The 27199-nt window shown below is 46.8% G+C and overlaps 1 protein-coding gene across 4 annotated transcripts; it reads right to left on the bottom strand.

Moving 5' to 3' along the window:
• On the bottom strand, positions 1-27199 carry TOGARAM2 (TOG array regulator of axonemal microtubules 2). 4 transcript variants are annotated; one of them, XR_008436497.1, is made up of 19 exons: positions 26993-27199; positions 25578-25792; positions 23914-24074; positions 22629-22675; positions 20375-20656; positions 18907-18995; positions 17797-17947; positions 16533-16694; positions 14319-14466; positions 12526-12631; positions 11548-11783; positions 9903-10055; positions 8631-8748; positions 7568-7671; positions 5982-6186; positions 4581-4797; positions 3428-3514; positions 744-1193; positions 1-286 (listed from the first exon to the last, which is right to left on the bottom strand). XR_008436497.1 is itself a non-coding variant. In XM_053974420.1 (19 exons), exons 1-18 carry the CDS (start codon positions 27030-27032, stop codon positions 958-960), a joined length of 2757 nt encoding a protein of 918 aa, XP_053830395.1. In that variant the 5' UTR covers positions 27033-27199; the 3' UTR covers positions 1-286; positions 956-957. The 4 variants fall into 4 exon arrangements, 1 of the variants encoding a protein (XP_053830395.1); XR_008436498.1 differs by having other exon boundaries at positions 860-1193; XM_053974420.1 differs by having other exon boundaries at positions 956-1193.

Below are 27199 nucleotides of genomic sequence, written 5' to 3'. Positions count from 1 at the left end.
TTAAAAAGATGTTATCAAAATTTAAAGATACAATCAAAACACATTTATTCAAAACTATGAGAACATATGTACAAAAGTAACTATTTAAAAAATATTCTATAAAATTCTATGGAATTCTAAAAATGCTATAAATCCTATTCTTGAAACATTCTTCAGACAGTTGGTAGCTTCTTTCTGAGCTTGGAGGAAAGAGAGCTCTTCTGGACTGGAGGCAAGGACTTTGAGGATAAGGGAACATAGGAAGTGTCCAGAGAAATCTTCTTGGTACGACTGCAGCCAGTCAGATCTGCAAAGTGGAGAGACCAAGCGTAACTAAGGCCACAATGCAAAACTAGAGCATATAAAACTCCATATTTCATGGGACAGACTTCCTGGAAACTTCTAAACAGCTGCACAGGGAAACATGCTCCTGCTGGCAGCCCCTTAAAGAAGGCCAGGGCAAAAACCCTGACCCACTTCCACAGAGCTGCCACAGGAACAGCCTGACCTCTGGGCTGCCCTGGGACAGCAGGGAGCCCAGAGCCCTGTGCTTTCCAGGAATGGCTCAGCTGCACATGCACCCTCCTGCTCCTCTCCCTGCCCCTCAGCTGAGCAGCCCTACAGCTCCACGGGGCACTGGGAGCAGCACAGCTCATTGCAGGGGGCACATGCAGGGCACAACTTCTCTCTGGCAATGTGCACAGGCTCTCTGGGCTGGCACAAGACCCTCCTCCTGCCAGAGATCGGCCCAGCTCCCTCCTCACCTCTATGTGAGGCTGAGCCGTGCTCGGCCTTCACTTTGTCCTCACTATGGAGTTGCTTCAGGCCCCCCATGTCATGACTAGGAAGGACGATGGAGAGAGCGGGGGCAGATGCACACCCTTCCTTAGTATTTTGTCATTTTTGGCACAGCGGAAAAGTCACATCCGGGAGAGTCCAACTCAGCACTTGGTCAGCTTTCTGGAGAACATCAAACCTTCACCAGCCCAAAATGTTGGAGAGGTTTTCCCACACGTGTGGAGGCTTGCTGGCTGCACACTTCTTCAGCTTGGTGCCCATCACCTCATAGAGGGCATTGGCAAGCTTGGTGACCACACTGCGGACGTTGGCGCTTCGGACGGGCAGCGCGTTGTTCTCCAGGAAGGACCAGAGCACGGGCAGGGCGTAGCGCTGGACGACTTCAGGGCTCCTGGGATAAACCCATTCCACAAGCACTGCCGGGAGAGAGACACAGCTTCTTACCCACCAACCTCAATGCCAACAAGGATCTACCTCTAGTTTTGCTTCTTGGAAGCCTCTCTGGCTAAGATCAGTGAAATAGCACATCAGTGAAAGAGCCCCATGACCCAGAAACGGGCAAAGCAGCTGGTGATCCTTGAAACAGAACCACCAACCCCTCAGGACTAATTTCTCCAACCAGAGCCTTGTACCTGTGGCAGACTTTGTACCTTTACTAAATCATTTCACAATCTGTTTCTGCATGAACAATGAATGAAATGTCATATTGCCTTTTATTTCCATTAGAAAGTTCTCTAAACCCACACTGAAGATTTGGAAACGCACCATAGGGAGGCAATTGAGTGATTTCTAATAAAAGGGGTGATTCAGTTTTTGTAACTTTGATGTCAAGTGCCAAAAGTCTAATCTGCCTCTTCCCTTTGCTCAGTGGCACACAGCAAAGGGTCACTATTAGAACACACTTCAAAACTCCAGCCCACCAGAGATGGCTGCTGCTTGACAGCTGGATTAGAGACATCGATGACTACCTGGTATCTTTGGAAGAATGCTTTTGTGGCTGCCAACAAAGAGCTGTTTCAAACCTCAGTGTGTCTTCGAGAATTACCCAGACCCCATTGCCATGGCATTTGAGCATTTTCACGTTTTAATGGCATTTCCCCTCCCAATGTTAATGGCATTTTTTTCTTATAATGTCCCAGTGGACATTAATAAATAATAAATAAATAGGGGCATAGAGAAAGAAAAATGCTACACAGGGGACTGAAATTTAACCAAAACACAAGTGTTTTCTCACATTGTCTCTGATATCTGTTCTCTGCTCATTTTCTGAACTCTATCAAACACAGACAAAAATTTGCTAACAACAGGCTCCTTGCATGGCAGATTTGGCCAAAACCTGAAATGCTCTGGAGATCATTCTTATTTTCTGATCAGGCAAAATGTTATGTAGTAGCTATTTATTATTCTGTGGTGGAAGAGACTTCATTTTCTCTATGCTGTTAATCCACCAGCAGTCATCAACACTGAAACATCTCCTGAAAGTACCCAAAACCAATTCTACTAAGCAGGAAAAGGATTATGGTACGCATTTCAAAATGGGAGTTCATTTGAATTTAAATGCAATTAAAGACATTGGTCACTATGGAACTTGAGAAGAGAAAGAGCTGTCTGTTCCCACTAAACCTCAGAGATTACATTTGCACTTTTTAAGTAGTCCTAATTCATGTTCATTCCTTTCTTTGAAAAAGAGATCAAAATAACTGCAAAACTAAATTCCCTATTCCTGGAGATCTACTTTACTCAAATGCTCTGTTGTGGTGGTTTTAAAGAGTCTTCGACATTCCCAATCACTGAACATGCCCTTTTGAGATTCATAATGAAGACACAAAGTGTATTACAACTTGCATTTAAAGATGCTGGCATAATTAACAGTATGTTTAGCCCCAGTTAAAGCAAGGCTATCAATCGTCTTCTCTACTATATACTGAGATTATAATTTTTCCATTCCTTGGCTACTGCTGACATAGCAAGCTCCTCTGAGGAATCAATTATCAGCTGCATTTGTAGCATTTTGGACAGTGCTGACACAGGAAGACACTGTTTGCACACCCTGAAATGCTCAGTCCAATGCCACGTGGACAGCACTGGCAGGCAGCCTCAGCACTCTGCTTCTGCCCCTGTGCCCCTAAAGGCTGCCTTGTACTAAATCCGTGCAACGATACATGTGATAGACTCTAATAGAGTATCTGATAGAGTGTGATACACTCTGTGTGGTGAGTTTTGACCTAAGTTGTGATCCCCAGGCTCTGCACGGTTCAGCCTCAAAACTTTTCAAGAGCAAAGTAAGAATTCTGTGAGAACAAAACAAACTCATCCCCTGGAACAGCATTTGCTACCACTTTTCCTAAAGGATCACAGATGCCCCTGAGCTTCCAAGAGAGGAGCCAGCTGCGGTATTTTTAGCCCCTCCATTTCCTGGAGGTGGGTTCTGAGATGCCCCAGTGAGAGCTCAGCCCCGAGGCTGAGCGCTGCCCCCATCGCAGATGCTGCACAGCTCTGCAGCAGCCAGGGAAAACCTGCCAAATACCCCTGCCCAGGCTATTGGGCAGGAGGGACAAGCTCAGCACCTCCTGATGTGGAGGAGCTACTCTACTGTCTATTCCCAGGCATTCCCTGTAAATACCTCTTGGCTTAGGAGGGGAGGCCATACCTGTGATACACTCCGTGACATCCAGCAGAGCTTCGCCACTCAGTTGGCTCCATTGGTGGCTGAGCTCTTTCATCAGTGATACTTTATCTACAAGTGAAAGACATGTTTCTGCTGACTCTTCTGAGGTCATAGGAGAAAGGACAGTGGGGAGGGAAAGGGCAGGGGCAATCCTATTTTACAAAATAAAGTAATATTCTGCTGATTTTTGTATCCTTTTCTTCTTTCCTTCCAGCCTACTTGGCAGGGTTTAAAATTCCAAAAGAAAAGCTCTCCTTTCACATTTGTAAATCCAAAGTTGTCTGCTGTACCAGGAGCTATGTTAAAACATTTCACATCAGGGACCTCAAGAGTTCAGTCACATGTAAGCAGTGAAAAGGTTTTGCATCCCAGAGCAAAAAGGAAGAAGCCCATATTTGAGACACAGAGTTAGACAGTTCACGAGTTCACAGAGCAGCTGAGATGGAGAAAGGGGAAACTCCCCTTGAAGACATGCCTCTTCAACACTTCATCTTTCAGGCGTATTCCCCCAGTGTGGCATTTTCAGAGCTGACACACATCTGTGTGGCAAAGGAAGTTAGAGCAGCCCTTGCCTATTTGCTGGAGCCATCTTGCCCCATGCAAAACAACATGTGGAACAAGGCATCATTGACAGCTGGATTTAGACCTGTTTGTTTTAAAGAAATGAACTTGGTGAATCATAAGTTCCCCTTTGAAAAAAGAAGACAAAGAAGAAAGGTGGAAAATAGGCAGCTAATGCCTATAATGTAGAGCCTTCCAGGTGGCTGCTCTGCAGAAGCTCTGATGGGCCAGTGTCCCTTCATGCCAACAGCAAAGATGTTCATTTGGGAAGGCAGACAAGGTTCAAGCAAACTCCAAAACCCCTTTGCCTCTGAACTGTAGCAAAGCTGTAGTCCAGGACTTTCTCTTCAGACCAGCAGCACAGAGCCCAGGGCGCGTGGGACTTTTGGGAAATGCTGATCACATTCAATCCTGTTGGGAGACTGTTGCATAAGGACTGCAGCTCCACAGCTTCTGGTGGGTGTCAGCTGGAGTGTTCCACAGACAACAACAGCTATCAAGGCACTCAGCATTCTGTTGTGTCGGAGAGACAGAGACACAGTTGAGGAGAGTCCATGCCAGGGCTCAGCCTTACCTAAATGAGCAATGGATTCTTCTAGTGCATTCACAGCTGCGGCATGAACCCTGGGATCCTTTGAGTTTAGGTTCTTTGTTATCCCTTCCACCAAACGGATGATCACCGGGTTCAGGGCATCTTCCAGGAGGCCTATGATTTCTGCCAGCACATCTAGTGCCTTCTGCTTTACTTTCTTATGTGTGTCAAATATTCTCAAGACAAAATAATCAAAAATCTGTGAAGAGAACAAACAACATAAAATCTGGATTAAAATGACCTTGTTTGAAGAGGGGATGTAGAAATGACCACTCAGCAATGTAAAAGTGAAAGTGATCCTTTCTGTCAGGTCAGCCCTTGCTTGCACAATTTCAGTGTTTTCCTGTGGGCCACTCACTGGAATGGTTGTGCAACCTCATGCTGCTTGAAAGATTTTCATCTGTTTTTAGAGGTTTGTCTGGGGACAGAATAGTTCCTATGGTATTTCTCTCCACCTATAAATCATTTAATCAATTCCATTTATAAATGCAAAAGGCTACCTTTGCTTTACAAGTATGGAATGAGATATTTACAATGCCCAGTTTTCTATACAGTTGTCTCAAGTACTGAGGGCAATTATGATTTTGCCAAAACTGTGGCTGGAGGAGGTCTAAGTTTTATTTTGTCTGTCTCAGAACCTGTGTCTGGAGAAGGGCAGGGCTCTGATCAACTCTTCCAGGATTCAGACCATTTCTCTAACTAACAGGTAGACTTCTGAAATGTAATGTGCTGTACAGCTCTCAGTAGAGCAGGTTCAGTCCCTTGACAGCCCCATTATCAGGCACCATTTTCTGGAAGAAGGGAAAAAGCATCTACTGGGAGGAGAAAGGACAGATCTGTCCTTAGCTGTTTTCCTCCTTTTCCAAAGAGAAAAAAAGGCCCCCCAAGAAGGGTGAGCACCATCTTTACCAAGAGGAATAGGGACGAGGATGGAAATGAGTAGCCAGAGTTGTGCCTGTGCCAGACAAGATGGAGTTTACAGAAGTATCCTTTTAAAAACATATCATTGAAACCAACCCAGCCTGAAACTTCTCTTCCGCACACAAACCCATTTTTTGTCTAGAGAAAAATTGCCTTTATTGCTTTCACTGGCTGGATTCCCTTCACTTAACCCAACTGGTAGTAGGAGACAGCAGCAGTTATACCAGCAGAAAATTCTGTCATCATCTGATCAACAGTATCAATAGACACCTGCCAGACAAATACAGCTGGACTGAAAAATCTTGTCCTGAAGCCTGGACCTGAATTAAATTTCTCTGGGTAAGAGGGACCAGCCTGTCCCAAACAGTCAGGATGTACTGCCAAGACACACTAAATTAACTTTACTTCTACAGGCTTGGGAAAGGAGCTAAAGGAAAGGAACAATGAAGATACCCTACATACTTGGACAATGTTAGTGGAGATGAGCTGGGGTTTGGTTTTGGACAGGTCTAGGAGGAGTGCCACTCCTTCCATCCGTGTCTGAAACCCCTTGGCTTGCAGGAGATGGTAAAGCTTCTGGAGTGGCTCCATCTCTTCCACACCTGCAGGTAACGTGACCCGGGCTTTTGCATGGTGTAGGAGGCGTCCATCAGAGGTACACTTCACCCTGGAAAATAAAACCAAATTAGGATCTGTTGGTGATAATACCTTCAGTTAATTGTGAGCAAAACATCTTGAGGAGCTTTCCTAACGATGTGATTTCAAGCTAGAAAATCATGAGTTTCTGAAGAACAACGTGGACCTCATGACCATCTTTATGGGATACAACCTGCAAGTAACATTCTCCCAATGCTCACTCAGGAAAACCAAGGATGAGATGCATCTGATCTATCTTCAGATGGCTTCCAAGGCACACAGGTCACATTGCTTTGTGGGGAAAGAGAGACACTACTTCCAAGTTTAAATGCCTCCTCATATGGGACATGTGTGTCTTATAATAAGGAAACACATCATTCTGGAGAAGTGCCTCTAAAGCCAGGCATGGCAATCTGGAAAAGTAGCTTCAATGCATCTGAACAGATGAACAGGGGCATTTCTGAAGGATCCAGAAAATCAGTAACAGATATAAAAACAGAAGCCAGACATGCCAGAACTATGCTCACATTTCATTTGCTTCCCTAGAGAATAGATCCACAGCTTAACAAACCCACTGGGAACAATTCTCCTGGATCAACCTGTCTCTTCCATGAGCATGGGAAGATGCTACTGAGGCACGTGGTCACTTTCCTGCCCCCGCTGAGCATGACAGAGCTAAATAAATCCCCTGTTATCAGAGGAGAACGGGTACAAGTAGCTCTGCCACTGGCATGAAGAGACAGCAAGGACCAAATTCCTGTCTTAAACGCTGATTGCAGCACACAGGGAAATAAACCAAACGTGCTGTCCATCAAGTAAACCATATGAAGGACAAGAATATCAAGACAACAAGTCCACATTGAGACACCTGTTGACCAAAATTGCTCAGGAATTGCTTTGCTACTTACTACTCAAACTTCGTACTGTTTGAGGGTAAAAAAACCACGAATCAGCCAGGCCAAACCACATGGATGAGAACTGCATCTTTGGGGAATGGTGTCTTGCTTCAAGACTGGGACTTCTCATTAAAACATCCATCTAAGAAAGACAAAAGACTCCACTCGGATGAAAAAAAACCCTGGTTGAATTTACTTGTCCCAAGTCAGGCAGCAGAAACTTGGCCCTCTCCTAGCCTCTACAGCACTGCCCTTGGCACTGCACTGGATCGTCTGAGCTGCTACCAATGGGTGTCTTTTTGTTGCCCAATTTCTGAGGAAAGCCCTCCAGAGAAGTTGTGTTCAGCGTAATGCAGAAGTAGACATTTTTTTATCCTAGAGCATTTGTAGGGAAAGGAAACAATCTCTGGCAGTGGTCATCTCCACCAGAAAGATTTTCCTGAGGAAGAGGCATGTAAAGCACATGTCATGTGCTTTGTCACATCTGACAAAAGTGCTCACATCTGACCAATGTACCGTTTGCTAGAAGGCAATGTGTCCTGGGGGTTCTTCGAGCCATCGTTCCTCTTCTTCACCAGGTTCTTGACAGATGGGTGTTCACCCTTCTGGTTTTCCATCCCCTACAAAGACATCAAGAAACTCCATGAATCTTTAGAATATAAAATAAAAAATCCCCTGATTAAAACACAAGTTAGAATCAGGATCACTGCTACCAAGGCTTAGGGAAACATTTCCTAACTTACAGAAATAAATGGACCAGAGATTCAGTGATGCCAACTCTTTGTTTACAATAGCCCAAGGCAGGTTATGGGTGCTATCATACTGAGCAGCAGTCTAAAATCCCAAATTCATTAGTCTTGAGCTTAAATGGGAATAATGCAAACTGGTAGGCAATGAGTGCTCTTAAAGGAAACAGCAGATTTGGACTATTTGGGGGTTGACCCACTGTGTTGGAAGTTGATTTGGTTCAACACTTACTCTCCCTGTTCCTGCACAAAGGCACACTCCCTGCTATAATATAATGTAGATAAAAAGAAAAAAATCCCCCCCAAACAAACAAATGATTTTCCACTAGATGCTGCTGAATTCATCAAGCTTCTTCCAGCTCCACAGGGCTTGACAGCAGGGCAGTATTCCCAAAAGACAGACAGTAATTGCAGTAATTAGGATTGACTTGGACATCTTTTGTATATTTGGAAATTTTCTTGGCAGTACTACTTCCGGTGTCTTTTGCAAAGACTCTTGTTATCTTCAGAAGCACTATTCTCACTTAACTGCTTTACTGGCGGCAGAGTAAGGAGAGCACAGTGGGGCCCTAGCCTTGAATGTAAACCCATTTTCTCCACTTTCCCTTTCCCCTTTGTGATATTCAAAGAATTCAAAACCCCACTTTTTTCCCTAATAACATCAGTTCCTCTCTGGTCTGCAGATGAACAGGCTGGGGATTAACAGCTCATTCCCAGGTGCAAAATGATGCAGCAGAAGAGGAATGAGATAAAGACACAGTGGGTATGTTTGATCTCATATTAGCAGTGGCAATACTTGCACAAAGGAGACACTTCTTCTGCCAAGCACTTACTTTCTTCTTAATTCTTGTCAGGATATCTGCCAGGTCATGGGTGGAAAGAGATTGTTCCAAAAGCTTTTTAAATTTTTGATTATTCAGCAACATCTTCACCATCTCCTGTCCATAATGCCTAAGGAAGGAAGGAAAGAAATGAGAGAAAAGTGAACAAAGGAAGAGTGTTAACAGAAGAGGCTGATACCTTAAACTCATCAGGTGCAATGCTTGCATGAGAAGGCATTACCTACTCAGCAAAGAGGGAGATTTACTTCACTTGACACTGCACAGTGTTGTCAGCTGAACATAAGAGGCAAGAGGAGAATGTGGGGCCACATAAAAATACCATTTCACTCTGAAACTGTGGGTGTGCTTCTGTGGGATCAAAGTATCCCAGGGAACAAGCAAAACACATCTGCTTTGTTGTCAGAGCTTATTAGCAGTGTCCTTCTGGCATTGCACAATAATTTGCATTTCTTTTACTGACAGGGAAGCCCGAACAAAACACCTCATGATTGCTTTTGATTATTCTATACTATATGTATGCACAGGGGCAGCTAATTACTTTGGTGTTCTTGGCAGCTATTAATGGGAATTTAATCATCAAAGTAAGGAGATTTTGGTGGTTTGGGTTGATTTTGCCACTAGGAAACCACAGTTTTCTTCAAGAAGAAATTTGGAGGTCACTGAGCCACAGATAACAGCATTCTACAAATCTGCAGAAGAGGTTTAGAAAGACTGAATACGTTGGCTAAAGACCTTTGAAATATTTCTAGGGAAGTCTTAAGTTAATGAGAAACAGATGTTTGGGATCCTTCAGTGATGAACATTAGCCAACACTATGGCTTTATCTTGTGCACCTAAGGCAAATCAAAACTGTTTGACTGGCTAATCGGAACTCTTCTGATCTCAGTAAAGAATCCTTCAAGTCACAGGAAGTTGGCAATGTCCTTCTTGCTGGCCAACCTCAGGTTACCCAGTACAGTCATTTCCCCAGGCAACCCAGAGCAGTGGTCACAGCACCAAGCCTGACAGAGATCAAGAAGTGTTTGGACATTTCTCTCAGGCACATGAAGTAACTCTTAGGGTGTCCTGCACACAGCCAGGAGCTGGACTTGATGACTCTGATGGGTCCTTTCAAACTCAGCATATTCCATGATTCTATGACCCTTATCCACACTGTGAGGTAGCCTATTATTTCCTTTAGTTTCCACTCTTTTGTGGTTTTACCTTTTATAGCCAGACACAAACCCGTTTTCCCGTTTTAGGAGGTGAAATGAAGATCATTACCTTGTGTCCTGGTGACAGTCCTGAGCAAGTGTCCCTGCCACATGTGCCAGCATCTCAGCCCTGGGTGTGCTTGCAAGCTTCGTGACTCCCATTTTCTCCATCAAGGACAGGAGGAGTTCAGCCGCACACTTCCGCTCCTGGACGTAGCGGCTCCTGGGAAGAAGAGAGCAAACCCTGGGGCACAGGGAGAAGGAGCAACAGCAGCACAGGCCTTGGCCAGAGCGTGCTCCCTGTCCTTGCTGGGGGAAGGAGCCTGGGTTCTCCCTGCAACTTCAGACACCTGTAGAAGGTTCTGTCCTCAGATAAACACAAAGTTAGCAATTTACAGCAGGACTGCCTGCAAGGAAGAGGGAGGAATTCAGCCTCTCTGCACTATCTGATACTCAATTTCTTTCCCAAAATTTACTCAGAGAAAGATTAAAGGAATTGATGACATATAAATTATTTAGAAATTAAGGACAATTCATGCTGACCCATTAGAAGGCCCCCATTCACCCATTCATCCCCAAATCTGCAGACCTTTGGAAAAAAACAAATGCAGGGAAAACATGCTGTGAGGCGGGAAGTTGTGGAATATCCAACAATGCAGCCTGTTTCTTTTCTAAAGCTTGGTAAGGGATACATCTGAGTGTTTTTACCCTATTGCAAAGATGAGGAAAGGGTGGCAGTCGGTTTAGCCAGGTTGTCCTGTTCTAGAGAGTGTCTCTTGGGAACTATTAGGCCCAGCACCAACACTTAAAGCAGCATTTGCTTCAGCTGTCCCATTGCACTCAGCCTGTGAAGGTGCCTGTAAAGTGATTCATCACCTGAAGGCTAACATGAAACATCAGTTTGAATAGAAAGTAGAACTCTAAGGCCAGGACAGTCATACAAGTCCTCCTTTTGGCAGGAGTTGCACCTGCTGTGCAGGCTGAGCCACACCCAGCACATTCTCCCCCATGTGCTCCACGCCCCAGCAAGTACCCTCCTTATTTCTCAGGTTAATGGCATCATGAGGATATGTGGTTTTCCCCAGGGCCTATGTGCTTAGTGCTGTGAAATACCAAACAGTGCTCACAGCTGCAATTGCAATTGTCCCTCTTCCCACAAAAGCACAAGGCTCTATCCTTGGCCTTTGCTGGCACTTTCACCTCCCCACCGTTCACCACGTCTAGGAAAATCTGACAGACTAGGAGAACTCCAGGAAGCAGCAGGAAGCTGAGTCAGAGGAGTTTTAGTTTGAATATCAGGAAGAAGTTTCTTCACCCAGAGGGTGGTTGGGCAGTGCAACAGGCTCCCCAGGGCAGCGGTCACAGCACCAAGCCTGACAGAATTGAAGAAGCATTTGGACAACAGTCTCAGGCACACGGTGTGACCCTTGAGCTGTTCTGTGCAAGGCCAGGAGCTGGACTCAATGGTCCTGATGGGCCCCTTCCAACTCCCCATATTCTACAGTTCTGTGATTCTGAGAACTAATAGGCTGCAGGAGGGCAGAAACAGGTGAGAAGAGGAAAGAAACGAGGTTGATCAGAGAATCAAATCCGTGAGTTCACAGAAGATGCAGGATACAGGACCCTTCCCTCCCACTATTCCCATTCTCTCTCTCATCCCTTCCTCCACCCACACACTAGAAGGAGAAGAATATCACTAAAGAGGAAGAACCTACTTGACTCCCCTGTCAATGAGAACAGTCATTGCTCGTGCAGGAGTTACATTCTCCACCATGGTCCCCAGGGCTTGACAGGCTGCCTTCTGAACAAACGCTGGGGAGTTCCACACCATGTGGAGAAGGACTGGAGCAACCTCATCCACCTCAGAATCCATCTCCGTCCTCAAGATCGCAAACAGCTCTCCCAGAGTAATCACTGCAGAGTAGGACACCTTTGACCGGAGGTCGGTCACCTGGGGAAGTCATGAGGGGAAATGTAAGAATCACCTTGAAAAGAAAACCAGTTTCCTTGGACACAACTCCGAGGAAATGACAACACGTCCTACTGTGTCCAGAGGAACATAAAAGCACAGTAAGAGCAGAAGAGCCCAAGCACAGAAGAGTACTTACTCTGGCACCAATTTCTGCCCTCAGACCCGCTTACTGCAGGCATAAAAATATATATTTCACTAAAGTGTTCTACTTTACCCTTCTATAATGTCAACTGCTTTGATTTTAGGGCCTTTTGTTTGAAAAACAAAGAAGCAAAATAAAGCAAGGGCTGCTTTCAAACCATAAAGGCACAAGTCATAAAGATAAAAGACTCAGGTGCTCCTGTTCAAAAAAGCGACACCTGTAGTTGAAGCACTCAGCCAGGAAACAGAAAACACAGGCTCAGGTCTACAGACTAATTTGCAGTGTTGAATTACAGCTTGGGCAGAGATTGGGACTCCATATAATGTCATTAACGTCTCAGTTTCTGCATTGCATTATAATGGTACCACACTCAAAGACAAGTGTCAGATACCCGAACTACCAGTAAATACATCTGCATGTATACACAGGTCCTACAGATAGCTCACAGACATTAGAAATAGAAGGTCTAAAACCAGAAATGAAGGCAATCCCTGAGCACACATGGAAATGAACAAGCACATACCTACTCTACACACCCATGTATGAAGTGTGGGGAACAATTCAGAACAATGTTCTCACCTCGCTGGTAACTGCCAAGCAAATCTCATGAAGTTGACAAAGCAGGACTTCTGAATGGGACTCAGCCAGGTCTTTGATGATGAAGAGTCCCTTCTCCTTCAGCTCCCTGAAAGGCACGTAACAAAAAGATTGATTTTTTTTCTCTACCCAAGAAATAGGCAGCACCCTCTGAAATGATCAGGCTGGCAGCTCAGTCAAACCATGGGAGATGCTTTTCAAGGACTATTTAATGAAATCGTAGAACATGTTGCCACAGGATGCTGTGGCTGTCAAAAGCATACAAAAATCCAAGAGGCAAAGAGAGGGGTTTGAGAGTCTTCATTTGTGGCCTTTCTGAAAATCTCTGGCACATGAAGTCTCTCTGTCTCTACTTCCTAGAAGCTGTGAGGCCAGGCCATGCTGCTGTTTCTTGTCACCTCCCTGTACCTGTCCCTGAGACACAGTCCCATTGGGCTGTTACTGAGACATTTTCCTTCTTTGTCAGCCCCAGCAGGCAGTTCAGCAGTGAGAGTCTGTGCTGCCACTCTGGAACTGAGTTACCACTCTATAATCTAGGCCTCTATAATCTACCCACTCCACTGCACCACACACCTTCCCCAAAAAAGCAGCACAGTGTTCCAGAAGATTCCACACCTCGGCAAGAACTGTTGAAATTCTGGCTTTTCCCAAAATACTCCTACCTAAATCAACCCCCACAACAGCAACATGTTATTTAAAAGGTGCAAACAACTCTGTCTCTCAGTACTTGCTTTGTGCAGACCCTCAGCTACAGGAAGGTATGTGAGGCATCAGGGCTGCAGCACAGGGCTGGTGACCAATCCCACAGGCACCTCTGGGTGTCATCTGGACCCCCCATACCTGCAGAAGCTCTCTGCACCTCACAGGGCACCAAAGAGAAATGGGAAGAGAAAGCAGAAGAGAAAGGGCAGAGCAAAGGCGACTGCACAAGGAGATGCATCATGGCTGATTTTCATGCTTATCCCAGTGTGAATGGAGTCCTTATCCCTGTGTGAATGAAGCATCCACCAGGGAGTGGATGCTAACCCAGACATCAAAAAGACAACCAATATCACCTGACATTTGCAGAGGTATCACCTCTGGGCCTCCTTCTGTCTGTGTAGAATTTTGGGACACATTGTGAGTATTGACAAAACATCTCAGGCCCATATGAAGCAGTGAGAAGGAAAAAGTTGAATTCTAAGAATGCAAGATTCCTAGAGGATTTTATTTCTTTTTCCTTCTCTTCTGCCATGAGCCCTTCAGGAGTATTGACAGGCTGAGGGACTTGAAAGCACAACTCAGTCCATTTCTCAGAAAGAGGAACTCCCTGGAGCTGCTTCTGGGACTCACATGCAGGAGGTCACAGGAATACCCTGTCACCTGCCGTTGCTGTCAGCAGCGGGAGCAGAGAGGAATCTTACTCAGTCCCACTGGCCTAGTGGCCCAAGGCATCTAAATCTCTACACTCAAAATTGCTGCCATCCTGCTTCTGCCTTCAGTCAGCAAATCACTGCAGTCCACAGCTTTCTCTCTTCCCTCAAGACTGCCTTTACAGCTCCATGGAGTAGCAGGCAAAGCAAGGAAACAGCACGGACCTGCTGCAGCTGGAGCAGTGCTGCAGAGCCAGGCCAAGAAAAGGCTGCTCTCAAATCCTTATCCTCTCACTGCTCTGCAGTGGTTTCACCAGTGCCCTTTGGCCCTCTGGGCTCTCGGGGCTCAGAGGTACTAGCAAGACACGCTTCTAACCTACCTTAATGCTAAGAGGGACACAGAGTGAACGGGGCCTTTCTTACCAGTCGTCTCTGCTGAGCAAGGAGAGTGCTTCCAGCAAGGACTGCTGTGGGTCTGAAGAGACTGTGTCCTTCTGCCCATTCCCACGGCGCGGCTGATCTCGGCGCTTGGCACCAGGACCAAGCCGACCAGTGGCCGTCCCCGAGGTCCCTGTAAGGAGAGGGTTGGCCATGGGCGCTGCAGCCCCGGGCAAGGCACCCCACCATGGAGCGGCCTGCAGCCCCATCTCCCAGCCAGGGTTCCATGTGGCACACACTGGCACTGGGTCAGAAACATCCCTGCTGTCTGGCTCCTGGGGCTCCTTGCTTTCCCCCAACCTCCCCCAGCTAGGCACAGGTGCCACAGCCAGCGGCAGGTTCCTGAGGCCACAGAGTTCTCACTCCCTGCGAGATAGTGCCGACAGCAGGTCTGGCTACCCCAGGAGGGAGCCCCTCAGGTGCCTTTCTTGTCTCAGTGCCCTGATTTTCCCCAGCCCTGAGGATGGGGGCACTCTGAAACTCCCTGAGGAAAGACCTGCAGCTGCCTTGCGACAGCACCAAGTCCAGTCTGAACAACCCAGCCCTGCTGAGCCTGGCTCAATCCCCACGGAGCAATGACCAGGGAACAGCGATACCTGACCCTTCACACCTGACAGCGCCTCTGTTTCCACTGACTTCAAATATTCTAGAGAGCAGGCAACTGAGTGTACATACATTTAGCCTACTTTTGGGAAGGGAGTAGTTTATGGATTTTGTTTTTTCCAAACATCATGAACCTTTACTCTTTCAGAGGTGCACATTGGCTGTATTTCCAAGATGCTGAGGTGAAATTTATTTGTTGTCAAATGGATGTGTTTGCATACTTTGCAATGCCTAAGCTTTCTCTTGCAATTTCCAGTCTAGATGGTTGATAAAAAAGCCTTCCAAATGCAGACTGGGGGAAAAAGTATGCAACAACCAATGCAAATTGTTGGCAGATGCACTCTCTTGATAATCAATTGTCCTGGGTTTGCTTTAATTGAATTTTTTGGTAAGGAAAAAAAATTTACAAGGTATGAGAAAAATCAGATGATAAATGCATTTCTTATGAAACCCATTTGTTATCAAAAGCACTGTCAATCAAAAATTTCATGTTATGCACTCAAAAGCTCATTTTCTAATGTGTAGATGAATACATTTGAGCTGTCTAAAATGATGGAGTATAAATATGGCACAGAATCTCAATGAACTGTTCTAGACTGTGTAGGGTTTTTTGCTACCTTGCATGTTCTCACAAAGTATGGAAGAACCATAACATCAAAAATATTCAGACAGGAGCTAATCTGGGTGTCACTGATGTATCCCATTCACTGACATCGGTGATGGCACTGCAGAAGTATGTAGACATACACATCTAGATTTACAGTGAATGGAGAGCCACGTCAGGCTAGTTCTGGCCAATTCTGAACATGGAAGTAGCGTCACTAGAAAAGAGCATTCCAAGTATCATTCCTAGCTCCCTTCTTCTTATCTCACCCTACCTGGGATCACAGCACAGGCAGGCTACCCACAAAGGAGAGACAAGAGCCACTAGGGACTATCTGCTGAGTATTTCCTGCAGGCAGCAAACAGTTTGGGAGCCCCTCCTGGCTGTCATCTGCTACATACGGCCGCTGTGTTTGGGTGGGTGACACAGGAGGCACTGCTTGTTCCCTCTTGGCATTGCAGGCCATGGGATGGTGGCAGCGAGGAGCCATCGGGCATGTCTGGGAGCAGAGGCACAACTGCACCAAGCTGCTGACAGCCATGCAGAGACAACCCTTGGTGGGATAGCAGAAAAGCTGCCTGCAGAGCCAGACAGCAGCACAGGCAGAGGGCCCGATGGTGAGTGAGCAACTGATTTTGTTGGCACTCGTAGGTGCACGGTGAGCACACCCTGGCAGACTGCCCCACAGCTCATCCCTGCAGTCACAGCTGCCTCCTGTCACCAGTGCTGTAGTTTGGATTATCAGGATGGGCAAAAGCCAGAGCTTAGGCCTTTACTACGGCTTTATTCAGCTCAATCTTCCAATGGACTTCTAAGAACCAACTGCTCCAGTACTACCAAGCTGGAGTAACTCCAAAGTAGATTTGCTGTTCATTCTCAGGACAGACTATGGACCCAAGATCCCATCTGTGCTGGCTCAGGCAGGAGGCAGTTTGTGCTCCTTGTGCAAGGAAAAACCCGTGCAGGAAAAAGCTGCCACAGAGCAGGCTTACCTGAAGAGTTGCATGGGAAGCTGCCATCCCCATGGATGATGGGCTTATTGGGCAGTAAGGGCACGTTGTCCTGCTTCCTCACAACCTTCTTCTTCAAGGCACTACCAGGGTGTTTTCTCTGCACACTAGGAGCCGTGCAATCAACAGGTGGTAAGCTAAAGGCTGCAGGGACCAAAGAGGAGCTTGTAAGTGGAGGGTGCTGGACAGGGTGACAATGGAAAGCACCAGGAAACTTGCCAGAGGTGGGTAACATGTCTTGGTTATCCCAAAGAACTCCAAGAATAACAATGGCACACTAACATGGGACAATGATCACAGAATCACAGAATATTAGAAGAGTTTGGGTTGGAAGGCACCTTTAAGCACCATCTAGTCCAACCTCTATGAGCAGGGACATCTTAATCTAGATCAGGTTCCTCAGAGCCCCATGTAAACTGGCCTTGAACACCTTAAGGATGGACCAACAACAGCTTCTCTGGGCAAACCCTTCTGGCTCTTCATCTCCTTCAATTAAAAAAAAAAAATTCTCCCTAATATATAATCTAAATCTACCCTCTTCTAGCCTAAAACCAAATTGCAGTGATGCTTCTCCTAAGAAACAAGGAAAACCCAGTATTGCCTTGCATTTGTTTTCCTGTTCCAGAGGCTGTCAGTGGAAGTTACCAAAAGAAAGTGCAGATAAACTTGTGTGATGCCCTCGGGCTGAGTGCTGCTTCCTAAGGGCCCTGCTGCCGCCTTTGGGGCAGTGCTCACAGCCCTGCAGTCAGAGCCCCTCAGCTGGGATTCAGTCGGGAACATTGCTTGCTCCTGGGGCTACAACAGAAGCACTGGCTCAGGGCTTCAGCACAGCTCTACAAGCTCCTCAGTAGGGAGCGGTGGGAGAAGGATCTCTGGTGTTTTCATTAGAAGGAGTTGAATTTTGTTTCTTCCAGGTTGCAGCCTGGTTGAAAAGCATTCTTTTGGACTCACCCTTCCTGGAGACTGCTCTCCAGGAGAGAGTCTGAAGCCCCAGTGTACTTTGAGACAGAATTTTCTACTCTGAAAGATTTTAGAGGTGAAGGTGGGAAGCTGATATTCTTTTACTGACTTAGTGAGGCCATGAGCAAGACACTTCATGCCTCTGTGTTTTTCTTTGGGAAACAGAAATAAATCCTATGCAAGCTTCCACTCAAATGCAAGCTAAACAGCCCCCCAGTCTGATTGCAACACTATGCAAAGGGCAAGCAAGTGGTCAGAAAGGACCACAAGCATAGCCACCACTTACTTGCTTCAGCTGCATCCCCAGGCTTAACTGTCTGAGGAGGAAACTGCAAGGATGTTTCGTTTTGTCGCCTTCTCTTCAACTCTTTCTCCAAAAGCTCAATTTTCTTCCGCTCTAAGTTCTTTTGAGCCAACTTGCACAATGCAGGACGGACCTAGGTGCAATGGAAATACATCACACACTGTAAACAGAGACACACAAACCAGACACATCATCTCATCACGAGTACAGAGTCCATAGAGTGCCATAGGCTTTAATGCAGCTCCATATGCATTCCAACAGTTCCAGAGGAATGTCTCCCGTCCTCACCTTGGCAATTACACACAGTGAGGTGCAAAACTTCAGTGCCACAACCTTCTAGTGCTGCAACTGCAATCTATGTCAGGAAGCCCTGCTTGAAGCATGAAAGCCATAGGAGTGCTCCAAGACAGATGAAGAGCTCACATGACAGTGAGCAGGCAGTTCAGTTCCTACAGGCCATGGCTAAAAACCATGTGCAATACCCAGCAAGGAGAGGTAATTAGCTGTTGCTTAACACTCATGGCCAGGAATTGCAGCTGTTTCTCACTTCCCACTGGCTTCTGAAGGACTCAGCTCTGAAGGACTCTGAAGGACTTGGTCTCTGAGACCGCAAGACCAAAAGGAAGAGTCATGTGAAAACAAGTTGCAGAAACACTGATGTTAATGAGCAGAAAACTTGAGAATGAGAGGGCTGTGAGATACAGCCAGAAAGGTAACCAGGAAAAATCAAACTCTCCCATTTTATTTTGCAGTCTTGCTTACACACAACATTAGAATCATTGCTTCTCTGCTTCTGAGGATGCACTTTGCCCACATTCACTGATGTGTAGTTTGCTCTGCCATTCAGAACTTCTCTAAAAAAGCCTTTGCACATAAAGAATGCTTCTGGCATGACCTTAGCACCATCTCCAAACCAGTGACCTTGGCACCACTAGAAATAGCCAAGCAATTGCTCTGTAGCTATCAAATATATTCCCAAAATAATCCCTATCTCCCAAGGAGTGGAAGATTATGATTTTCAATGACATTTTGGGCCAAGCACTAAACAACCACTGGAAAGGAAGCCTGCTCATCCCTGTCCTTATCCCTTACCTTTCCAAAGCTGTCCCTCAGGTCACTGTCACTCATAAGACCAGGACTGGTGGGATGATCCATCTCCTTGGCCTGGCTCAGTGGGAGGCCTGGTAATGGAAGCAAAGGTTCATGTAAATCTCTAGCAGACTTCAAGTCCCCAAAAACATAATGCTGGGCAACAGCAAGACAGGTTCCAGATGGCAGAGCTCCCATAAAACACAGAGACTGGGACTGAGAGCAGCAAGATACATATGCCTAGACCCTCTCCCAAGGGATGGGCTACTGGCAGCAGACATGACATTACTCTGTTGGCCAGCAGACTGAAACCTGCTGCATGATGAAGGCCACAGCCCCTGGATGCTGGAGAGCCTCTGTGTTTGATAGAGAAGGGCAGAGATGGAGATTGCTCTTGACAGAGATTCTTATATGCCCTTATTCATGCTGATTCTAGGAAACATCTTCTTCCCAGTTCCTGAAAGAAGTCCTGGGTTCTAATACCTGTATCCATTTAGATCAACATTTCCTTCTCTTTGTTGGAATATGTTAGAGGACATTCAAAGAAAAGCCTAGGGTTGCGGGAGTGATACTCAAACATAAATTTTGTTCTTGACCCTAGATAATTAATTTTCCCCAAGGATTTTCCTTCTAAACAGTATGAGACTGGGCCACTTTATGGCCAGCCTGACTAAAGGCTGATTTTCTAAATGCAAGTAGAAAATGGAGCTCATTCTGGAATACTCTTCAGGAGCTGTTAAAATTGAGAGAACTCATCATTCTATACAACAGCTTCACAGAGGATAAAATCATGTGGCAGCACAGTAGAAAAAAAAACAATGTCAAAAAGCAGGATTTTTTTTACCCCTGCAGAATGTCCAGCTTAATTATAAAGGTGAGTAAGATATGGGCTTTGAGGAAGGAAGGTAACTCTGGATGGAAGGAAAGGCCTTGGAAGGTAAGAGCACTTGGGAAGTTGACAGGGAACTACAGATCCCAGGGTAACCTCCTTGGGACCACTGCAGTCAGTCAGGTCAGCAAAATGGACACACAAAATGTATCAGAGGCTGCAAAGCAAACCTAAAGCATATAAAGATCCATATTTCATGGGACAGACTTCCTGGAAACTTCTAAACAGCTGCACTGGGAAACATGCTCCTGCTGGCAGCCACTTGAAGCAGCCCACAGGGAAAACCCTGACCCACTTCCACAGAGCTGCCACAGGAACAGCCTGGCCTCTGGGCTGCCCTGGGACAGCAGGGAGCCCAGAGCTCTGTGCTTTCCAGGAATGGCTCAGCTGCACATGCACCCTCCTGCTCCTCTCCCTGCCCCTCAGCTGAGCAGCCCTACAGCTCCACGGGGCACTGGGAGCAGCACAGCTCATTGCAGGGGGTACATGCAGGGCACAACTTCTCTCTGGCAATGTGCACAGGCTCTCCGGGCTGGCACAAGACCCTCCTCCTGCCACAGAGCAGCCCAGCTCCCACCTCACCTTTTTGTGAGGCTGAGCCATGCTCAGCCTTCACCTTGTCCTCCCTGGCAGTGACCATGGGGACAGCGCTGCTCGGTGGCCTCTGCCAGGGCTCCTGGGCCGAGGGCCCCTGGGCCAGCCAGGAGCCAAGACCTCCATTCCCAAGGCCAGGCTTCGGCACATGAGTCTCCAAGCCAAACAGGTCGGGGAGTTTCCTTGGGAACAGAGGTATCCCAGGTCCTGTCTTACACTGAGAGCTCTTTTCCTTCTTCCTCTGGGGTTTTGTTTTAGACTCAGAAGAAGCTGTAGATCAGGTATAAGAGAAGAAGTGAGTTAATTGAACTTATGCCTTTACAATCAGCCCTTCTAATGGATGAGGAATTCAAAGTGTATTTCAGTTACTGAAAAGATTGGTTGGGTTTTTATTTTTCATGAAACTAGCATCAGTTTAATTTCTCTGAACAATATGGAGCTGGAAAGCCAAGAGAGAAGGGTTCTACTACTTCATGTGTTGCCCCTTGCCTCCCCATTACTACAGGATCCCTTTCCTTCCAAACAGTTGGAACTTCAAAGTGATCTCTAAAATCTGACACTGTCAAGGAAGTAATTGTTTTCAAAAGTGATTTTCAAGGCCTTTGTTTCTGTATATCACTCAATTCTAGGCCGGGTTTTGCAGTTTTGGGATTTTTTATATTACTCTTTATTGTAAAGAAAGTGCTGGGACACAAACAATGGCACCATATGTTAGGTGCAAAAGAAGCTTTGCTTTCTCCATTAGTTGTGCCCAGTATTCTGTGAGCCTGTATTTGTAGGGAACAAAGTGGTCATCCAAAAGTTCCACTTTTGCTCTACTAACTTGATCCAGGGGTTTATTCTCTGTGTTCGATTCAGCAGAGACAACCAAACCCAACATAAACATGACCTGCCACAAAACATTTCTGATCTTGGCTAATAATAACAATTCCAAATTTCCTTAATGGAAATAGTGGAGGGCGGGTCATTCTGAAAAAAACTCTCCAACAGAGCTGCTAGAATGAGAAGAACTAATACTTTACATGGCTTCAAAGAGGATAATATCATATGGGAGCCAAGCAGTACAAGAGGAATGCCTCTATTAAGCCTGGATTCCATCACCCTGTAGAATGCTTGGGTCAGTAATAAAAGTGAGACAGGTAAGGATTAATGACAAAACACATTTCTAGTCCAGAATTATTCCAGAAAAATTGCCACTTTACTTAGAGAGCAATATTTTGCTCTAGTTGCATTAAGCATTCCAGCTGCATATCAGCAATTAAGGAGTCATTCCAAAGGAGACATACCTAGGATTTCGCAGAACTAACCCTGAGCAAAGGGACCAGGGGATCTGATCCCTTTTTCCACACCAGCATAATTATTTCTTCAAGTCTCATCTCTCCTATCATTACACGCCCAGAGATGGCAAAGGAACAACAACAGTGTCATGGAGACTTTCACCTTGAAAGCATTGGCTGACCCAGATGCACCAGAGGCCACATTTCATCTGGCACAGTTCTGCTTGTCAGGGATCAGGCAAGGCAGGGACAGGGACAAGGCAGAAGGCATTTCCTCCCCCAGCCTCAGCCTGCAACTCTGACATAGGCAGAGACAGACAGGGAAGAGATTTGTCATTGTGAATCTGCCATAGGTGGCTTTGGGTTTGTGCTGTCAGAGGATGACAAACTCAGACCCTGCCTAGGCTGCATCCATTGGGAAGTCTCCTTCTCCTTCACTGGAAAATTCCAAAGGACTTGCTGTCACAGGACGTTTCCCTATTTCTGCCAGTGCAAAACCAGGCAATGTCCATCCATCTCCTTCACGTCTCAAAGGGTTCACCTGAGAAACTGCCCCAAGGAAAGGCTTTTGGCTTCAAGGGCAGGAGGAAGGAGTGGGAACATTTCTCATTTCATGTTAAATGCCTTCCCATTCTCTACTAATTTTGACTCTAGAAAGGCTGTAGGGAGATAAAAGACATGTGCGCAATGGAGCGGAATGTTTCTTTTTCCTGCACTGCATTTCCAGGGCCACAAGGTACCACTCCAGCTCCTGCCACTCAACAATTCACACTGGAGGAATTTTCACTGCACCACTAGAGAACACTCCCAGTGACTGGGCTTTGGGAGACTCCATGGAGCCCGTCAAAGAATTAAAATTAATTAAAGAAATTTTCAAAAGAATGGGTTTGAACCAAGCTTTCCAAATGTCAACTCTGAGTCAAGACTGCAATCGTCATTTTAGGACAGACATGCCCTGTACCTACCTGAATGGTCAGAGTTCTTCTCTTGGCTTCTGCTGCTGGATCCTGGCCTGGAGAAAATGGGGGACAAAAGAACATATGAGGAGGTAGAAAGAGAAGGGAGGGAATGGGCATACCATGAAAGGAGGCAAACCTTCTTAGCATGGTCACTGTGATGAAGGAGGAAATGCAACACATAAACCCAACAAGATGCAAAGCTGATTAAATGTCCTTAAGCTTTCAGTTGCTGGAGTCACACAGAGCTGGCCAAGCTCTGGCTGAAACACAGCAGTCATTCTTCAACTTGCATCAGAACTCCCCAATTCTGCTGTCTCTCCTTTTGGAGCCAAGTGGCTCCTACAGCCTCTCTGAAGCAGTCAGAGCTGCTGAGCTCAGACACGAGTCTGTATGCAGGGCAGCTACTTTTGTACTGCTGCCAAAGCTTGACTTTGCCTGCTCGTGCCTTACCCTGGTGACAGCCTCGTGCTACACGTGGTCAGAGCACTGCTGTCTCCTGAGAGTGATATTACACCTCCTGGCTCTTTCCAGAACAAAAAGGCTCTTTCCAACTCAGCTGCTAGGGGACAATTTTCAGATTGCACTTTAAAAGCCCTACCAAAGATTTCCAATTGGAATGATACTTCTGTGACTCCCTCTTTATTGTTATCACTCGGATAAGCTGGACAGCTACATTTTCTCACACATATCCGAGCCAATATCTTTCCATCAGGTACAGTCCTATAACTCTTCTCTAGCAACTTCCCCTCTTTGGTCTTAAGCCCAGACCAAAATTAAACATTGATCATATTATACATCTATACCCTAAAACTTATCTGGGATCTCATTTCACAGTGGAGGCCGAGAAACAGAGAAACGACACCTGATGTTTACAGAAGCAGCACCTGAATTTGCAGACACCTCTCCAATATTGGCCCATGCATATTCTTATGTCTACAGAAGTTGACAGTCATGGATCACAGTATTCAAAGACCTGCAGGATCCAGACCCGTGCAAAACAGTTCCCAAATGACACCACAACCATTACAGAGGGAATCTATAGCCATGTCCTGCAGAGGACCTGTCCTGAGGTGCTTTGAAGCCCTGCCTCCTCTTCCCCACCACCACTTCTGATCTTGGGACAATGGTGTTTGGTTTGACATTGTCCCGAATCATCATAGATGGGCAAACTGGTGAATGGATACACAGTGGTTTGCCTAAATACAGGGGACAGCTGACTGTGTAAAATAACCACATGGGATGGGAAGAGCGAGGTGAACAGCACACTGGAGCAGCAGACACCTTGGCTTACCTCATCTCCCAGGACTCCGGGAAATCCAGCTGGGGAGAGTTTTGCAGAGGCCCTGCAGCACTGCTAACAGGGAGACTTCCTGCCTTGCGTATTGGGGGAATCAAAGGTTGTCCCAAAGACCCCTTCTTCATATCCTCACCACTGGAATGCACCAAGGAAGCCTGGAAAGAGTAGAACAGAGCGCTCAGATCAAGCATCCAGCCTTGCCCCTATTCATGCCTCAAGACATTTAGATATGCCCTCAACTGGGACCTGGCAGGAAAAGACAAGTCAGACTGATGGAGCAACTTGACCCAGGATGGGGAATGCAAAGGGAGCTGGTGAGGGAGAGACCATGTCACACATTTCCCAGCACTCCCCTCATGCTCACTTTGGTGCAAGTGTGGCTGCGTTCCCAGTTTGCATCTACATGTTTGACATCAAGATGTTCTGGGGTGCCACTGCCTCCACTGGCCTTTTGGATGGCATGGGAGTGGGTTTAGATCACTCTTCTCCCCTGCCCCTAAGCTACCTAACAGCCAGTGCTGATCTCCAGCCAAGGCCCCACAAAGCCATTCTGCAGGTTGTCAAAACCTGCTTTTCTCATGCCCCTCATTTCTTCTGCTGCTGCCCTTCCCTCCTACAGTTCCCCAGCAGCCTTTGAGCCCAGATGCTGCTGAGCTCTCAGGATGCTCGCTGCTCTCCAGCTCCCACACATCCATCACCTCAGGCTCACTGGCATTTAGGAAGTTCAGCAGAGCTCCCTGTCCTGCTGCTCTCTGTAAGGTCTCTGCCTGCCCAAGTTCCTCCAGGGCCCTCATGCCATGGCCAGGAAGGGGGGTGGAGGCAGCGGGGGCAGATGCACACCCATCCTTAGTATCCCATCATTTCTGGAACAGCTAAAGAGCCAAATCAGGACCTGTTCAAACTTCAGTGAAAGGCTCAGTTCCTGTCAGGGATACATTGGGCCCTTTCTCAGCAAGGCCGAAATCAAGACATTCTGCCTATCAAAGCTGTTGTTCATCTGCCTCCTCCCAGACCCCACGGCAAACCCAGAACAAGTGCAGGTTCTGGGCCTGCTGCAAAGGCAATCGTGGGTCTGGGCTCTGGGCTGCTCTCCCCACAGCCACCTCTCATCCCTTCGCCCTGACAAAGCCATTCCAGAGCACACAGCAGCCCAGAAGCTGGTGGAGCCTCGGAATAGCAGCAGAGACAACTGTGCAGAGCGCATGGTGGTACAACTCACAAGCTGGGACAACCTGACTTTGCAGGACTGCTTGTTCCAGCAAAGACCTTTATCCATCCAAAGGAGACACAGCTGACAGAAAAATCCACCAAGACATGGAGGTGGTTCACAGATACATGTAGGTTACTAAATGGAGAAGGATTGCTTTTCCAGAGTGGACAACTTCAGCTGCTCTGACTGCTTGTTGGTGTTTTCTCAGCCATAACACAGAGGAGGAACCATGACACAGCCCAGAAACCATTCAAAGACCTCTCCTGTTACTGATACATGCTGAGGACATGAAGTCTGCACTACACACCCATTGCAAAGGTATCCTGAAGTGCAGTGTCCAGCTGAGCTCTTCCTTGGCTCAGCTGCTTCCCTGGGCTCACACCACAGGGAAAGGTCTCCAAGCTCTGCCTACAGCACTTTAACAGAAAATCTACCATACAATACTTACCTTACACCTTTTTCCATCTGAGCTCAACTCCTGGCTGTTTCTTCTGATATCTTTGTAGCCAGTGCTAGTTTTCCATTTCTTTTTCTCTCCATTACACATGTTGCTTGGCTTGATGGAAGAAGAGCTCTCTGGGATGGGAGGCAAGGGCTTGAAGGGAAGGAGTGAAGAGGGACGTGTCTGGGGAAGGTTCTTGGCAATAGAGTAGCCAGTCAGGCCTGCAAAGTGGAGACACAAAGTGTAACAGAGTCCACAATGTAAATCTAAAGCATCTGAAGCTCAGTATTTCATGGGACACATTTCCTGGAATCTTCTAAACAGCTGCACAGGGAAACATGCTCCTGCTGGCAGCCACTTGAAGCAGCCCACAGGGAAAACCCTGACCCACTTCCACAGAGCTGCCACAGGAACAGCCTGGCCTCTGGGCTGCCCTGGGACAGCAGGGAGCCCAGAGCCCTGTGCTTTCCAGGAATGGCTCAGCTGCACATGCACCCTCCTGCTCCTCTCCCTGCCCCTCAGCTGAGCAGCCCTACAGCTCCACGGGGCACTGGGAGCAGCACAGCTCATTGCAGGGGGCACATGCAGGGCACAACTTCTCTCTGGCAATGTGCACAGGCTCTCTGGGCTGGCACAAGACCCTCCTCCTGCCACAGAGCAGCCCAGCTCCCACCTCACCTCTGTGTGAGGCTGTGCCATGCTCTCAAGGGAAGAAGTGAGTTAGGTGAACTCCTACATTTATCATCAACACATCTAATGGGGGAGGTTCTCAAGCTTTTTTTTAATTTCTGAGTAAATTTATTTGGTTTTATTTTTCATGGAACTAGACTGTATTTAATTCCTCTGAGCAGTATTGAGTTAGCAAGTCTGAAGGGAAAGGTGGAAGGCTCCAATGGTAAGAGGGAAAAAAAAGATTCCTTCTTGAGGCTGGCATTCTGTGAATCCACAGGAAAAACCCACACAGCTGTGACTGCTATTTCTGCAAACCACAAAGACCTCTCTGCAAGCAGGCAGGCCTTATTGGTGTTTCTATAGCACTGTAATACCATCCTCAATGTTGGACCCAATCAGCAAGGAGAGGAAGAAGGGAAACTTTATATGTTCTGAGACCCAACATTGATGGCAAAGAATGCAACAGGACTTGCATCTCGTGACCATGTCCAGTTTGTGGTCAGCTGTGGCCACAGTCCCTGTCCTGGCTGACAGTGTGAGTGATTTGGCCGCTGTCAAAAAGGAGAAAGCAGAGTAAACTAATGATAGAATGTTGTGGTGCCATGGGTGTCCTTGCAGGGTCATCTGTAGCTGTCAGCCACCTACTCTGACACAGAGCCAGCACTGACCACCATAGACCAGTTTTCCCTGAAATCTGGGGGGATTTTTTTCCAGTTGGCATCAGCATTTCAGCTCCTTTCTATCCTCACCTTTTCCTTCAGTGGTCTTTCCTTTTCTGGTAAAGTCCATCTTCGAACCCGTGCTTCCGCCTTGCAGAAGTATCTGGGCTTGAATTTGGGATCGCTCTCAGAGTTGACAGCAACGGGAGCTTGGTACCCAGCCTTAGAACAAGGTCGGGTGACTCCAATTGCCAGCGCTTGGCACAGAGAGGCAGAGCCAGACGCGTCTCCTGCCAC

The sequence above is a fragment of the Vidua macroura genome, chromosome 3 (genome assembly GCF_024509145.1).
Source record: "Vidua macroura isolate BioBank_ID:100142 chromosome 3, ASM2450914v1, whole genome shotgun sequence".
Taxonomy (NCBI): domain Eukaryota; kingdom Metazoa; phylum Chordata; class Aves; order Passeriformes; family Viduidae; genus Vidua; species Vidua macroura.
This window is presented reverse-complemented; position numbering and strand designations above follow the sequence as displayed.